At 38.9% G+C, this 16826-nt stretch overlaps 1 protein-coding gene across 2 annotated transcripts in view; it reads left to right on the forward strand.

The window, feature by feature from the left end:
• LOC101046810 (charged multivesicular body protein 3) overlaps positions 1 to 16826 on the forward strand; it is a 125260-nt gene that overhangs the window by 88726 nt on the left and 19708 nt on the right. For both annotated transcript variants that reach the window (XM_010330363.3, XM_003942525.4), the window contains one exon: positions 1457 to 1636. In XM_010330363.3, coding sequence (XP_010328665.1) covers positions 1457 to 1636 — 180 coding nt within the window. The remainder of the gene's footprint in view (positions 1 to 1456; positions 1637 to 16826) is intronic.

Below are 16826 nucleotides of genomic sequence, written 5' to 3' on the forward strand. Positions count from 1 at the left end.
GAAATCAAAACCACCTCGTACCCATTAGGATGACTACTATCAAAACAACAACAAAACTCCCAGAAAATAACAAGTGTTGGTGATGATGTGGCAAAATTGGAACCTTTGTATACTGTTGGTGAGAATGTAAAATGATGTGGCCACTATGAAAAACAGTACAGCTGTTCCTTAAAAATTAAAAATAGAATTACCATATAACCTAACAGTTCTACTTTTAGGGATATACACAAAAGAAAGCAGGGTCTAGAAGACATATTTGTACATCCATCTTCTTTACAATAGCTAAAAATTGGAAATAACTCAAGTATCCAGTGACAGATGATTGGTTAAGTAAAATGTCATATATACATACAATGGAGTATTATTGAGCCTTAAAAAGAAAGTTCTGACATATGCTACAACATGGATGAACCTTGAGAATACTATGCTTAGTGAAATAAGCCAGTCAGGAAAAGAAAAATATTATATCATTCCACTTAAAGGAAGTATAAAGGGTAGTCAAATTCGTAAAGACAGAAAATGGGTGGATGCCAGGAGTTAGGGGAAAGGGGAAATGGAGAGTTGCTGTTTAGTGGATGCAGAATTTTAGTTTAGGGAAAGATGAAAAGAGGTCTGGGCTGGGTGCAGTAGCTCATGCCTGAGGTCAGGAGTTTGAGACCAGCCTGGCCAACACGGTGAAACCCGTCTCTGATAAAAATACAAAAATTAGCCAGCATGGTGGCGGGTGCCTGTAATCCCAGCTACTTGGGAGGCTGAGGCAGGAGAATTGCTTGAAACATGGGAGGCAGAGATTGCAGTGAGCTGAGACCGCACCATTTTGCACTTCAGCATGGCCAACAAGAGTGAAACTCTGTCTCAAAAAAAATTAAAAAGAGTTCTGGATGGGACTGATGGTTGCACAACAATGTGAGGGTACTTTATTCCACTGATTGTACACTTAAAAATGGTTAAGATGGTATATTTTAAGTAATTTACCACAGTTTTAAAAATTGGAGAAAACACTACTGATAATAAAGCGTACCTGTGGCTGATGCTGGTATGAGACTTCTAATATGTTTAGGCTTTCCTTAAGTTGCAGGTTTTTAGAAATGATTAGTGAATGTGTAGAAACTGTACTCTTATAATTGTGGGAATACTACTTGTTGATTATTGGAGCAAGCTTTGGAATGCATTTACAGTAATTTTTTTTTTCAGTTCTTAGGGCCAGTACCAACAAATGATAGAATGAGCTTGAAAAAGGTGTTTTGAAATTCTGTCAAGTGTAATAGGATTGTACTTTTCTTTTGAACTACATGTTTCTGGAAATGATTAATATTCACTACATTATTTTGATTTCATTTATGTCCTTCTATATGTTTTTCTATTTAATAGACACATTTAGATCACAATAAGAATGTATTTGAGTGCCAGTAAACCTGACTTACCCTTGATTTTTGGTGTTCTGTTCTAAATTTAGATATCCAAAGAGAAGAAGAAAAAGTGAAACGATCTGTGAAAGATGCAGCCAAGAAGGGCCAGAAGGATGTCTGTGTAGTTCTGGCCAAGGAGATGATCAGGTCAAGGAAGGCCGTGAGCAAGCTATATGCATCCAAAGCGCACATGAATTCGGTGCTCATGGGGATGAAGAACCAGCTCGGTAAGACTGCGCTTACCTTACAGTCACCTTGTAATGCCGATGTTGCTGTTATTACCAACACGGGTTCCTTGAATAGGAAAAACTCAACTTTGGTTTTTATTTTTTGTATTTTCTTAGCGTTGAGTGTTGTACAAATGCAAAATATAATAATATTGGTTGTTTTCTTTTGCCAGTATTTTAATAATAATAATGAAATCTACATATAAATCTGCTTTGTTTAGAAGTTAGAATATATTGAACAGTGTTACCAAGTGACCTGAGAATTGAGTTGTAGGATTAAGAGGTCAGCCTAGATGTTTGGAGGGAGGATGAAGAAAAGAGTTCTCTCCCTTTGTCTTAGGCCCAGAGCAGCCCCAGGCAAAATGTTAAAACAGAATGTTGGGCTTTGGCTTACCTCTTTTTCTGCTTCATCTCTGTCTACGTATTGCTTCCTCACATCTTAGGAATCTGCAGACCACATGATGGGTATTCAGCGTACATGGGAACTGTCCATTTTAGATGACTTTTAGGAACTCATAATATTTAAAATAAGAATAATTATCATAATATTTCAAATAAGAATTTCCTTTCATTGTCCAGTACAGTACTATTTGTGGTCGTTCATCTAGCTGGTTTCTTTTCTTAAATTAGGAAGTCCTAACTCAGAATTACAGTTCTTTCGTAATGGCAGCATGTGACTGTCAGATATTTAGATTGAATACAGACTCAGAAATTATGGAGAGCCAGCCATGGTGGGATGCAGTTGTAGTCCCCGCTGCTCAGGAGGCTGAGCAAGGAGAATTAAGTGCTTGAGCCTAAGGGTGTGAGGCCACAGTGAGCTATGATTACACCTGTGAATAACCACTGCACTTGAGCCTGGACAATATATATGTAGCAAGGCTGTGTCTGTAAAAAAGAAATTATGGAGACATTTTTCACTAAAGAATATTTTCAACTCTCTGTCAGATACTTCATTGATCACACTCAAAAGAAGTTAGAAGATGAAGTGTTTTAATTTATAGGATGGTGCCAAATGAGTTTCTAATGCATTATTTGGTTGTATTTGGCTCTGGGTATTTTTTTCACATTTAATTTTAACATTCGAATGTGGCTTTAAAATACGCCTAACCATGAAGGTATCATTAGTTTCTTTATCCAAAGACTGAAGAGAATAATCATGTACTGGGAAAGAGTAAAAATAATGACAAAATATACCACATCTTCTTTAAAAAAAAAAATCTATCAAGATTATCTTCACTTCACTTTATTTTTAATTTTTATTTTTTGAGATGGAGTCTTGTTCTGCCACCCAGGCTGGAATGAAGTGGTGGGATCTCAGCTCATGACAACTTCCACTTCCCAGGTTCAAGTGATTCTCCTGCCTCAACCTCCTGAGTAGCTGGGATTATAGGCACCCACCACTACGCCCAGTTAATTTTTGTATTTTTAGTAGAGATGGGGTTTTGCCATGTTACCCAGGCTGGTCTTGAACTCCTGACCTCAGGTGATCCACCTGCCTCAGCACTGCAAAGTGCTGGTATTACAGGCATGAGCCATCACTCCTAGCCTATCTTTACTTTTTTTTTTTAAATTTTAGTAAGAGTTACTTATTTTTTTTTTTAATTGTACTTTAGGTTCTGGGGTACATGTGCAGATCATGCAGGATTGTTGCATAGGTACATACATGGCAAGGTGGTTTACCACCTTCATCCCCCCCCATCTCTTATGTCTGATATTTCTCCCCACGTTATCCCTCCTCACCCTCCTTGCTCCCCGCTGTCCCTCCCCTAACCCCTCAAGCTGACCGCAGTGTGTGATGCTCCCCTCCCTGTGTCCACGTGTTCTCATTGTTCAACATCCGCCTATGAGTGAGAACATTCGGTGTTTGGTTTTCTGTTCTTGTGTCTGTTTCCTGAGAATGATGGTTTCCAGATTCATCCATGTCCCTGTGAAGGACACGAACTCATTGAATTTTATAGCTGCGTAGTATTCCTTGGTGTATATGTGCCACATTATCCAGTCTGTCATTGATGAACATTTGGGTTGGTTCCAAGTCTTTGCTATTGTAAACAGTGCTGCAGTGAACATTCGTGTGCATGTGTCCTTATAGCAGAACGATTTATAATCCTTTGGATATATACCCAGTAATGGGACTGCTGGGTCAAATGGAATTTCTATTTCTAGGTCCTTGAGGAACCACCACACTGTCTTCCACAATGGTTGAACTAATTTACATTCCCACCAACAGTGTAAAAGTGTTCCTATTTCTCCACATCCTCTCCAGCATCTGTTGTCTCCGGATTGTTTAATGATCGCCATTCTAACTGACACGAGATGGTATCTCATTGTGGTTTTGATTTGCATTTCTCTAATGACCAGTGATGATGAGCATTTTTTCATGTTTGTTGGCCTCATATACGTCTTCTTTTGAAAAGTGTCTATTCATGTCCTTCACCCACTTTTGAATGGGTTTATTTGTTGTTTTCTTGTAAATTTGTTTTAGTTCTTTGTAGATTCTGGATATTAGCCCTTTGTCAGATGGGTAGATTACAAAAATTTTTTCCCATCCTGTTGGTTGCCGGTTTGCTCTAGTGATTATTTCTGTTGCTGTACAGAAGCTCTGAAGTTTAATTAGATCCCATTTGTCTATTTTGGCTTTTGTTGCCATTGCTTTTGGTGTTTTAGCCATGAAGTCCTTGCCTATGCCTATGTCCTGAATAATTTTGCCTAGGTTTACTTCTAGGGTTTTTATGGTGTTAGGTCTTATGTTTAGATCTTTAATCCATCTGGAGTTAATTTTAGTGTAGGGTGTCAGAAAGGGGTCCAGTTTCTGCTTTTGCACATGACTAGCCAATTTTCCCAATACCATTTATTGAACCAGGGAATCCCTTCCCCATTTTGTTTTTGTCAGGTTTGTCAAAGATCAGGTGATTGTAGATGTGTGGTGTTGCTTCTGAGGCCTCTGTTCTGTTCCACTGGTCTATATCTCTGTTTTGGTATCAGTACTATGCCCTTTTGATTACTGTGGCCTTGTAATATAGTTTGAAGTCAGGCAGCGTGATGCCTCCATCTTTGTTCTTTTTGCTTAGGATTGTTTTGGCTATGCAGGCTCTCTTTTGGTTCTATATGAAGTTTGAAGTGGTTTTTCAGGTTCTGTGAAGAAGGTCATTGGTAGCTTGATGGGGATAGCATTAAATCTGTAAATTACTTTGGACAGTATGGCCATTTTCATAATATTGATTCTTCCCAATCATGAGCATGGAATGTTTTTCCATCTGTTTGTGTCCTCTCTTATTTCCTTGAGCACTGGTTTGCCCTTTACATCCTTTGTTAGTTGTGTTTCTAGATGTTTTATCCTCTTTGTAGCAACTGTGAATGGGAGCTTGCTTTTGATTTGGCTCTCTGGTTGTCTGTTATTGGTGTATAGGAATGCTTGTAATTTCTGCACATTGACTTTGTATCCTGAGACTTTGCTGAAGTCGCTTACCAGTTTCAGGAGATTTTGGGCTGAGACAATGAGGTCTTCTAAGTATACAATCATGTCATCTGTAAATGGAGACAATTTGACTTCCTCCTTTCCTAATTGAATATCCTTTATTTCTTTTTCTTACCTGATTGCTCTGGCTAGAACTTCCAATACTATATTGAGTAGGAGTGGTGAGAGAGGACATCCTTGTCTTGTGCCAGGTTTCAAAGGGAATGCTTCCGGTTTTTGCCCATTCAGTATGATATTGGCTGTGGGTTTATCGTAAATAGGTTTTATTATTTTGAGATACATACCGTTGATACCTAATTTATTGGGAGTTTTTTAGCATAAAGGGCTGCTGAATTCTGCTGAAGGCCTTCTCTGCATCTATTGAGATAATCATGTGGTTTTTGTCTTTGGTTCTGTTTATGTGATGGATTACATTTATAGACTTGCGTATGTTGAACCAGCCTTGCATCCCTGGGGTGAAACCTACTTGATCATGATGAATAAACTTTTTGATTTGCTGTTGCATTTGGTTTGCCAGTATTTTATTGAAGATTTTTGCATCTAATTGGCCTGAGGTTTTCTTTTTTAGTTGAATCTCTGCTGGGTTTTTGTATCAGGATGATGTTGGTCTCATAAAATGAGTTGGGTAGAATTCCCTCTTCTTGTATTGTTTGGAATAGTTTCAGAAGGTATGGTACCAGCTCTTTGTACGTCTGATAGAATTCATCTGTAAACCTGTCTGAACCTGGACTTTTTTTGATTGGTAGGCTATTAATTAATGCCTTGACTTCAGCCCTTGTTATTGGTCTATTCAGGATTTCAACTTCTTCCTGGTTTAGTCTTGGGAGAGTACAAGTGTTCAGGAATTTGTCCATTTCTTCCAGATTTACTGGTTTGTGTGCATAGAGTTGTTTGTAGTAATCTCTGATGGTAGTTTGTATTTCTGTGGAGTCGGCAGTGATGTCCCCTTTATTGTTTTTTACTGCATCTGTTTTATTCTTCTCTCTTTTCCTTATTAGTCTGGCTAGTGGTCTATTTTGTTGATCTTTTCAAAGAACCAGCTCCTGGATTTGTTGATTTTTTTTGAAGAATTTTTTTGTGTCTCTATCTCCTTCAGTTCTGCTCTGATCTTAGTTATTTCTTGTCTTCTGCTAGCTTTTGAGGTTCTTTGATCTTGCTCCTCTAACTCTTTGAATTTTCATGATAAGGTTTCAATTTTAGATCTTTCCTTGCTCCTCATGTAGGCATTTATTGCTATGAATTTCCCTCTAGACACTGCTTTAAATGCATCCCAGAGATTCTGGTACATTGTGTTTTCGTTCTCATTGGTTTTGAAGAATATCTTTATTTCTGCCTTCATTTCATTGTTTATTCAGTCGAGCCAGTTGTTCAGTTTCCATGAAGTTGTGCGGTTCTGAGTTAGTTTCTTAATCCCAAGTTCTAATTTGATTGCACTGTGGTCTGAGAGACTGTTATGATTTCCGTTCTTTTGCATTTGTTGAGGAGTGATCTACTTTCAATTATGTGGTCGATTTTAGAGTAAGTGTGATACAGTGCTGAGAATAATGTATATTCTGTGGATTTGGAGTTGAGAGTTCTGTAAATGTCTGTTAAGTTCGCTTGGTCCAGATCTGCATTCAAGTCTTGGATTTCCTTGTTTTTCTGTCTCGTTGATCTGTCTAATATTGACAGTGGAGTAAAGTCTCCCAGTATTATTGTGCGTGAGTCTAAATCTCTTTGTAGGTTGTTAAGGACTTGCTGTATGTATCTGGGTGCTCCTGTATTGGGTGCATATATATTTAGAATAGTTAGCTCTTCTTGTTATATTGATCCTTTTACCTTTATGTAATGCCCTTCTTTGTCTCTTTTGATTGTTTTGGATTTAAAGTCTGTTTTATCAGAGACCAGGATTGCCCCTTCTGTTTTTTTTTTTTTTTTTTTTTTTTTTTGCTCTCCATTTGCTTGGTAAATCTTCTTCCATCCCTTTGAGTCTGTGTGTGTCTTTGCAGGTGACATGGGTCTCCTGAATACAGCACACTGATGGTTCTTGGCTTTTTATCCAATTTGCCAGTCTGTGTCTTTTGATTGGGGCATTTAGTCTTTTACATTTAATGTTAATATTGTTATGTGTGAATTAAATCCTGCCATTTTGTTACTGGTTGGTTGTTTTGCCCTTTGGTTGGTGTGATTTCTTCATTGAGTCATTGGTCTTTACCATCTGGTTCTTTTTTGCAGTGGCTGGAACTGGTTTTTCCTTTCTGTGTTTAGTGCTTCCTTCAGGAGTTCTTGTAGGGCAATTCTGGTATTGAGGAAATCTCTCAGCAGTTGCTTGTCCATAAAGGATTTTATTTCTCCTTCACGTACGAAGCTTAGTTTGGCTGGATATGAAATTCTAGGTTGAAAGTTCTTTTCTTTAAGGATGTTGAATATTGGCCCCCACTCTCTTCTGGCTTGTAGGGTTTCTGCTGAGAGATCCGCTGTGAGTCTGATGGGCTTCCCTTTGTGGGAGACCCAACCTCTCTCTCTGGCTGCCCTTAGCATTTTTTCCTTCGTTTCAACCCTGATGACAATTATGTGCCTTGGGGTTGCTCTTCTAGAGGAGTATGTGGTGTTCTCCGTATTTCCTGTATTTGACTGTTGGCCTGCCTTGCTAGGCTGGGGAAGTTCTCCTGGATACTATCCCGAAGAGTGTTTTCCAGCTTGGATTCATTCTCCCCGTCGTCTTCCAGTAACACCGATCAAGCGTAGATTCGGTCTTTTCACATAATCGCATATTTCTTGGAGGCTTTCTTCATTTCTTTTCACTCTTTTTTTCTCTTTGCTTGCCTTCTTGTTTTATTTTATTGAGTTGATCTTCAATCTTTGATATCCTTTCTTCTGCTTGATCTATTTGGCTATTGAAACTTGTGTATATTTCATGAAGTTCTTGTGCTGTGTTTTTCAGCTCCATCAAGTCATTTATGTTCTTCTCTAAGCTGGTTATTCTAGTTAGCATTTCGTCTAACCTTTTTTTCAAGGTTTTTAGTTTCTTTGTATTGGGTTAGAACATGTTCCTTTCACCCAGAGAAGTTTGTTATTACCCAGCTTCTGAAGCCTGCTTCTGTCAGTTCATCAAGTTTGTTCTCCATCCTACTTTGTTCCCTTGCTGGTGAGGAGTTGTGATCTCGTGGTGGGGAGAGGTCTTCTGGCTTTTGATGTTTTCATCCCTCTTGCACTGGTTTCTTTCCATCTTGTTGCATGTATATAGGTTTGATCTCAGGTAGCTGCTTGGGGAGGCAGCCTTTCCTTTGCCTGCCTGCAGAGGCGCTGCTGGGATGCCGCGGATTCAGTGGAGCTGCTGCTTGTTTTTCCTGCGTCTTATATTTGCTCTGGAAAATTAGGCCAGCTTCTGCAATGGTGGCTGCCCTTCCCCGCCCAGCTCGTTCGTTCCTGGTCACTCCCTAACTGATGTTCTAGGTGTGAAACTGAAGTGAGAATTTTTTAGCCTGCTAGGCTTTGTTCGGGGGGAGACCCGTCCTGCTGTATGGCCTGTTTCCCTGCGTTCAGTTCAGTTCCTCTTCTTTCTGGGGAGCAGGTAGCTCGGTCCCACCAGCTTTTTTTGGCTTTCTCAGCGTCAGCCAGTGCTTCCACCAAGATCTATGCTGACAGCCCCGGCTCTGGCCAAAGTTGCTGTTCTGCCCTGTTCAGGCAGCTCGCCGAGGCTTTTCAGCCCAGTGAAGATTTCCTGTTCTGTGGGTTGTAGACGGCTTGGGTGGAGGGCTTGGGTGGAGTGCTGTGTCCCAACCGAAGTCCCAGAAGGGGAGATCCCCTGGTCCTCCGGTCAGTTGCAGGCACCACCTGGGTGGGGCATTGCCCCACCTTGCCTCAACTTGCCCTATTTGGTTTATATCCACTGTCCAACCAGACCCACAAAATGAACCTGGTAGCTCGTTCGGAATTGTGGAGACCACTTGGCTTCTGTGTCTATCTCGCTGGGAGCTGCCTTCCGGATCTGCCTCTTATTCAGCCATCTTGGGACCTCCCTACTTTTAAAAACCATGTTATTTCAGGCCAAAAGTTATGAGTTTAGGCTCTTAAAATACTGGATGTATCACCTAGATATGCCTTTTGATCAAACTGAGTATCAGTGCCACAAAGAAATAGTTTAATGTCATGTTGAAAGCTCAAGTACTCTTGTCTTTGTAGCCAGCTTGAATGTTTCAGATTTATTCCCTATTTTTCCTGCAACATGCTCAAAAGATGCATGTTCAGTTGACCATGATAAGCTTATTTAAAAAATGTTTCACTCTTTGTTTATTGCTTATTTTGCCTTTTTTGCTCTATGAATAAAGCAGCATGTGGACAGCCTCTTTTTCCCAATTGTGAAGATGAAAGCAGAGGATAGTATAATAAATGCTATGTACCTATCATCCAGAAGTAATACAAGTTATCTTTTATTTTTATTTTTTTGGTAGCGATGGGGTTTCGCTATGTTGCCCAGGCTGTTCTGGAACTGCTGAGCTCAAGCAATCCGCCCGCCTCAGCCTTCCAAAGTGCTGGGATTATAGGCCACTGCACCTGGCCCAGAACTAATGAAATACAACATTTTACTGTATTTGCCTGCTTCTATGTTATTAAAGAAATAAAGCAGGCCGGGCGCGGTGGCTCAATCCTGTAATCCCAGCACTTTGGGAGGCCGAGGCGGGTGGATCACGAGGTCGAGAGATCGAGACCAACCTGGTCAACATGGTGAAACCCCGTCTCTACTAAAAATACAAAAAATTAGCTGGGCATGGTGGTGCGTGCCTATAATCCCAGCTACTCAGGAGGCTGAGGCAGGAGAATTGCCTGAACCCAGGAGGCGGAGGTTGCGGTGAGCTGAGATCGCGCCATTGCACTCCAGCCTGGGTAAAAAGAGCGAAACTCCGTCTCAAAAAAAAAAAAAAAAGAAATAAAGCATTATAACAAAAGTTGAAGCTCCTGTAATACCCCTTCCCAATTTCATTCTCTTCTCTTCCAGCCTCTCCAGAGAAGACCACTATCATGAATCTTAAAATTTGTATAAATGGTATCATACTATAGATACCATTCTATGTCTTTTTTCTCCATTTATCATTGTTTTTGAAATAGGTTCATAAAGATAAATATAGGCAGGATGCAGTGGCTCACACCTGTAATGCCAGCCCTTTGGGAGGCCATGGTAGGAGGATCACTTGAGCCAGGAGTTCAGAACCAGCCTGGGAAATATAATGAAACCCCGTCTCTATAAAACAAAACAACAACAACAACAAAATTATCTATCTAGATATATAGCGAGAAGGAAAGCATGCACTAGTCTATTGATTTGAACTACTGGATGGAATTACATTGATGTATCACATTTTATTTTTCTGTTTCCCTTTTGATGGATATTAAGGTTGTTTTCAGTTTTTGCTATGTGTGAAGGTTTAGGACATTTGTATACTCACAAGTAGAATTGCTAGGTAAATAGCTCAGTTTAAATTTTGCTAGAACTACAAAATTGCTCTCCAAAGAAGCCTTATGTGTTTCCAGCAGCAGGAGATGAGTTCATTTTTCCATACCTTTTCACCAACCCTTGGTATTATCAGACTTTTTTTGTTTTTGAGAAATGTTATCCTGGGTTAATAGCTATCTCTAGAGCATCCTCTTTTCTTTCAGTATGGTCATAGTAAAGAACCATTAGTCTGCATGGAAGGAACTGTTTTATCATAACACTTTCAGCAGTGTACATAACAAAAGCTCCCCAATGCACAGCACATAAGAGCCTGTTGTTTAAATATATACCTATCAATATGTTATGTTGTTTGTTTCATATATTTATACTGTGGCTTTACCAGAATTGGAAAGTAAAGTGTCTGCTCTTTGGCCCCTGAATGTTAAGGTGTTCAAGGACTCTATTCTAGATCCTCTGCTCTTTTCCATCTTCACTCCCACTAGTTGATCTCATCTAACCCCATGCCTTTAAATGCCATTGATTTTTAATTTTTTGTCTTCAGGGCTGCGTTTATTTCTAAGTGCATAATTGACATCTCTACTCAGATGTCTTAAGGGGTGTCTCAAAATCCATATGCCTACAAAAAAAAAAAATCTTTATTTTCCTTTCTCCACCACTTTCCCCCAATCTTTCTACTATGAGAATTATTTTTTTATTTAAAGTTTTTGGCATCATTAAAAAATTAAACATATGTATACTCTGGGTTACATTATAATTGATGAATTTCATGAGACTTCAACTCCCCGTTTGCATTTTTGTTTATGAGGTTTGGTGTCCAATTTCATTGTGGTAATCCAGTGTGAAAAGAGCAAAACCCAACTTACTGCGTAAACAGCCTTGCTGAGGGAATCCCATCTGATGCAAGGATTTTAAGCAGTATTTTTTTTTTTTTTTTTTTTTTTTTGAGACAGGACCTTGCACTGTCACCTAGGCTGGAGTGCAGTGGTGCCATCTCTGCTCACTGCAACCTCAGTAGTCTTAATGGAGAAAAGTGGGTAAGGAGTCACCAGATGGAGGGGAACAGTATATGTATGCATGGTTCTCAAGTATTTTACCTGTAGCATAATCCACATTATAAGTGGTGTTTTAGTTCAGCAAAGTATTACATGAAATTTTTGTTGTTAATGTGAATTTTATTGATTTTGAAGTTTTTTAATATTTAATTTTGTTTTTGAAATACTTTTATAATTGTACAATTATAGGCATTGGGCATTTTTACCCAATTAGTAAAATACAGATAATTAAAACCAACAACAAAAAGTTATTGGTAGCAGAGGAACTGTTAACATTTTGTTTTTTTCCGGTGGAGGAGTGAATCCATAAATTATGATATGTATTCAGGTTTCAGCATAGTACTCAGCTGTAGAAAGATGTTAATGATGCACATTCAATAAGAAAGCAAATTGCAGAACAGTATATATAGCATGATACTACTCTATAAATAAGTAAATAGAGGATATGTTTGGGTAGGTGTATAAATAAATGATAAATAGACAGATGAACAGAGGCCTGAAAAGATACACAGTAAGCTATTTACAGGTTTCCTTCTGAGGAGAGAAGTTGGATTGTTTGAATCATCCTGTATTGTTTTCTCTTTAACTTCTTATTTTGGAAAATTTACGCATATGCAAAAGCAGAGTGAATATCCAAATGAATCTCTATGTACCTGTCACCCAGCTTAAACAATTATCAACTCTTGGCTGATTTTACTTTATTTATCTTCATCCAACCTAATCCCTATATTTTCCCCTGGGAATCCATATACATTTAACCCCTGGTGTCCACAGGGGATTGGTTCCAGAATCCCCACTAATACCAAAATTTGTGGACACTCAGGTCCCTTAGATAAAGTGAGGTAATATTTGCGTGTAACATATGCATATCCCCCATACTACTTTAAGTAATTTCTAGATTAATTATATAATACCTGATACAACGGAAATGCTATGTAAATAATACACTATATTGTTTAGGGAATGATAAAAAGCTTATACTTGTTTGGTACAGACACAGCGTTTCATTTTCATTGTTGAATATTTTTGATATAGAATATTTTGTTGTCTTTGGTTGGTTGAATTTATAAACACTGAACCCACAGATATGGATGACCAACTGTGATTTCATCTGTAAATATTTCCACACGGATTTCTAAAAGATGAATTTTGTATCCTTCTATTCCTTGATGCTTCCTTTCTGTCCTGGAGACTTGTATCATACAGTGCTTGGATATGTGCATATACATTGCCTTTGCACTGTATTTTTTGTTCCTTTGTGAAAGCCAACAGTCAGATATTGGATTTCTCAGACTGGTCCTTTAATTTTCTTATCTTTCCCATGTTCCATTTTGAGGATAATAATAGTACCTTCTTCATAGGCAGGTTGGGAGGCTCATTTCATTGCCTGGAATAGTAATTGCTGTGTATGTAGGTTCTAAATATTATCATCATTATCATGATCAATTTTATCTGTGTAATCTACTTTCTGCAAAATTTCCTTAACTTTATTTTCCATTTTTCTCAAGAATTCTTTATTTTGGCTATCTTAATTTTCAAGAAAGTTCTGTTTCTTATTTTTAAAAAATTATTCTGTTCTTCCTAGTTGGCGCAGTATTGTCTTTTGTTAAAGATCGTTGTCTTTTGGAAATTTTCTTATATTACGTGTACTGTTTCTCAGAACAACTTCTCCCAATCATCCTTTTCTTTCCTATCCCACTTCTCTTTTTAAAGAAAGAGGTGGGAGGGAGAGAGGCAGAGGAGAGAGTGGAAGGGAGGAGGGTAAGGGAAGCTAGATTTAAGTATAGGCTTTCTAAGTACCTGCCCTTGCTAGTCTTTTCAGGCAGATAGACTGAGCTACAAAAACCAAAATGTTAATTCATTTAATAACTATCTCTTTTAGCCCTTATTCTGTGCTAGGCATACTGCTGGGCACTGGGGTTAAAATTATGAACATTACAGGCACAGACACTGCCCTCTAGGTATGGGGTGAATTGTAAATAATTGAAGAAATGTAATAAAAATTAAAAATAATAAATTTAATAATCAAATGGATATTTATGATTACAAACTGATGTGCACTAGGAGTGTGCATTCTCGACATAGAAGGAAGATCTGGGAGGTTGGGGTACTGAGCAAGTGGGAGGGATGGCTGGAGAGGATGAGCAAGGAGGTGAAGACGACAGTTTTTACAGCTGTTAGGAGAGCAAGGGTTCTTAAAGACAAGTTCAAAGTAAGACGTGCTGTAGCAATGCAGATAAAGTGCAGTGGGAGTTAAAAGGAAAAGTATTTTGGGGAGAATCAGGGCAGCATCTGAGTATAGAGGGATTAGTTGTGCAAAAGCATAGCTTGAATATTTCAGGCTATGTTCAGGAAACAGTTTGACAGGAATGCATGAAGGGGAGCAGTGGGAGGTGAGGATGGAAAGGTAAGTTGGAGTTAGAGTTCTGAGAATCAGGCTGATGAATTTAAATTATTTTGTAGACATTTGAAAGCTTTAGCACATTGTAAGCACAGAGCAGAGGCGCAGGGAGGGACAGTGCAGTAAGATTGGAGGTAGTGGGACCTGAGAGGTAATATGGGGTGGAGTGGGGGAATGGAATAGGTTAGTCTAGTGAGAATGGAGTAGAAGAGTAGACACTAACAAGAACAGTGCAGAATAAATGGGTCTTAGTGAAGGTTGCTCTGAGCCCTTGAGCCTGGAAAGAGACTGCAAGGCCATTAACAGACACTGGAAACAAAGGGAGAGGAACAGGCCTAAGAGAGGAGTCTCCACTTGGACTGACCAGACTAGTCCCTGGAAATCAGTGGCTATTTGGTTCACCTGGCTTCCACAGCGCCTAAGCTTTTGCTGGCAGGAAGGATTCCTACAGAGGGTTAGTGAGCTGGTTTATCGTGGAATGTTGCTTGTTGGGAGATTAAATGTAGCAGAGTAGATACCAGTATAGAACTAGGGACAGGGCAGGAAGGAAAAGGCTACATTTTGGGAGTGGAAAAAGAGAAAACCAAGTGTAGCCAAAGTTCCTGAGATGTCTTTGTCGTCTTTCCATGGCCCCCATCCCATCCCTAGCCTATGCTGCTTTGAAAAGCCAAGATTTGACAAAGTAATTCCTTTTCCTTAAGATGTTCCCCTATTAAAATGCAGGTGCCCCTGGGGAGGGGTAATCTGTTAAGTCTTGTCACCTATTAATACATTGTCATGATTAGGTGCCTTCCAGGTGACAGCTTTCTGACAGCAGCTCCTTGCTGTATAAGACAGATGATGAGCGTGTTTTGATTTGAAGAGAGAGTTAAGGGAGAGGTTCAAAGGTGGGGCAGGAAATAGAATTACCATATGCTCCAGCGATTCCGCTTTTGGGATATACCCAAAATAATGGAAGTCAGGGATTCAAATAGGCATTTGAATACCAGTGTTTATAGCAGCAGCATTCACAGTAGCCAAAAGGTAGAAACAACCCAAGTGTCCATTGACAGATGAATGGGTAAATAAAATGTGATACATCTGTATGGTAGAATATTACTCAGCCCTAAAAATGGAGGAAGTTCTGACTTATGCTATAACAACATGGACGAATCTTGAAGGCATTATGCTTAGTGAAATCAGCACCTCCAAAAAGGATGAATGCTACATGATTCCGCTTATATGATGTACCGTGGGTGCTCAAATTTAGAAACAGAAAGTAGAATAGTGGTTGCCAAGGGCAAGAGAAAATGGGGAATGAGTTAAGTGATGGTACAGAGGTTCAGTTTGGGAAGATGAGAAAAGTTCTGGAGATGGATGGTGGTGATGGTTACACAGCAGTGTGAATGAATGTACCTAATATCACTTAACTATATACTTAAAATTGGATAAAAATTACAAATGTTATGTTATATATAATTTTGGGTTAAAATAATGTATTTTATGTTATGTTTATTTTACCATTAAAACAGTGGGGGACAGGTGTGAGTGCCGAGCTGTGGTGGGGTTCTGGATGGCAGAAATGCATGAGAGCTCCAGGCTCTTAAACAGCAGTGACAGTGTGTCTAGAAGGGCAGCCCATGCAGTGAAAGGGAGAGGCCCAAGTAGGATAGTTCATCCACCTAGCTCCCTTTGTCCTTTTTGTTTTGTTTTGTGCTTTGATTGGAGGACCTGAAAGTGAGTTTGCAACATATGGATCTTTGGGGTCAAACATAACGTTTGTGAAACTTAAACCAATTTGTTGAATCAAAACACATTTTTAAACAATTTCTAGTATTTTTAACTTAGATATGATTTGGCTCTGTGTCCCTACCTAAATGTCATGTTGAACTATGTTCCCGAGTGTTGGAGGTGGTCCTGGTGGGAGGTGATTGGATCATGGGGGTGGTTTCTGATGGTTTAGCACCATTCCCCTAGTGCTGTCTCATGATAGAGTTCTCAGGATCTGGTTGTTTGAAAGAATGTAGCACCTCCCCCATTTCTGTCTCTCTCCTGCTGGCCAGGTGGATATGTGCCTGCTTCCCCTTTACCTTCTGTCATGATTGTAAGTTTCCTGAGGCCTCCCCAGAAGCAGAAGCCTGAACCCCACAGAACTGTGAGCTAATTAAACGTCCTTTCTTTATAAATGACTCAGACTCAGGTATATCTTTATAGCAGTGTGAGAATGGACTAATATAGACTTATTGTTTTAAAAATTGCTACAGGAATATATAAAATAAAATAATTGTTCACCAGTTTGTCTTGGCCTCAGCCCCCTTACCTACTGGTAACTACTATTTGAGTACTGTACAAACTGTCCTGCAGTTTGCTTTTGTTAGTCTAACATTATGTCATTTTCTACTTACCACACACGTTTATTACTCAGGTTTACAAATTTGAGCCCTTAAATAAACAAATTTTGCATTTAATATTAAATTGTGGTTTAGCATATACAAGATTAAAATTCAGTTTCTTTAAGGCTTGCTGAATAAGTTATCTTCTAAAATAAATATATATCTGTGTCATGTGTTGTTCATCATGGTGTTTATTCAAAGTTTTCCCCTCCAAACCTTTTACAGATTTAAATTCCACAGTGCACGATTGGCTTTTTCAAATGAAATATTTTCCCCTGCATAAGCAAAATACAACATTAAATGAAAATTTTTAAGAGAATGAAAATCATCTACCTCCCTCACAAATTGATTGTTTTATATTTAATTTTAGTCATTATTCATACAAATATTTATTTTAAAGTCTGTAAATACCATATAAGAACACATTATTGGCATTAAGTGGGAGAGACATGAGGC

This window comes from Saimiri boliviensis, chromosome 1 (assembly GCF_048565385.1).
Source record: "Saimiri boliviensis isolate mSaiBol1 chromosome 1, mSaiBol1.pri, whole genome shotgun sequence".
Lineage (NCBI taxonomy): Eukaryota > Metazoa > Chordata > Mammalia > Primates > Cebidae > Saimiri > Saimiri boliviensis.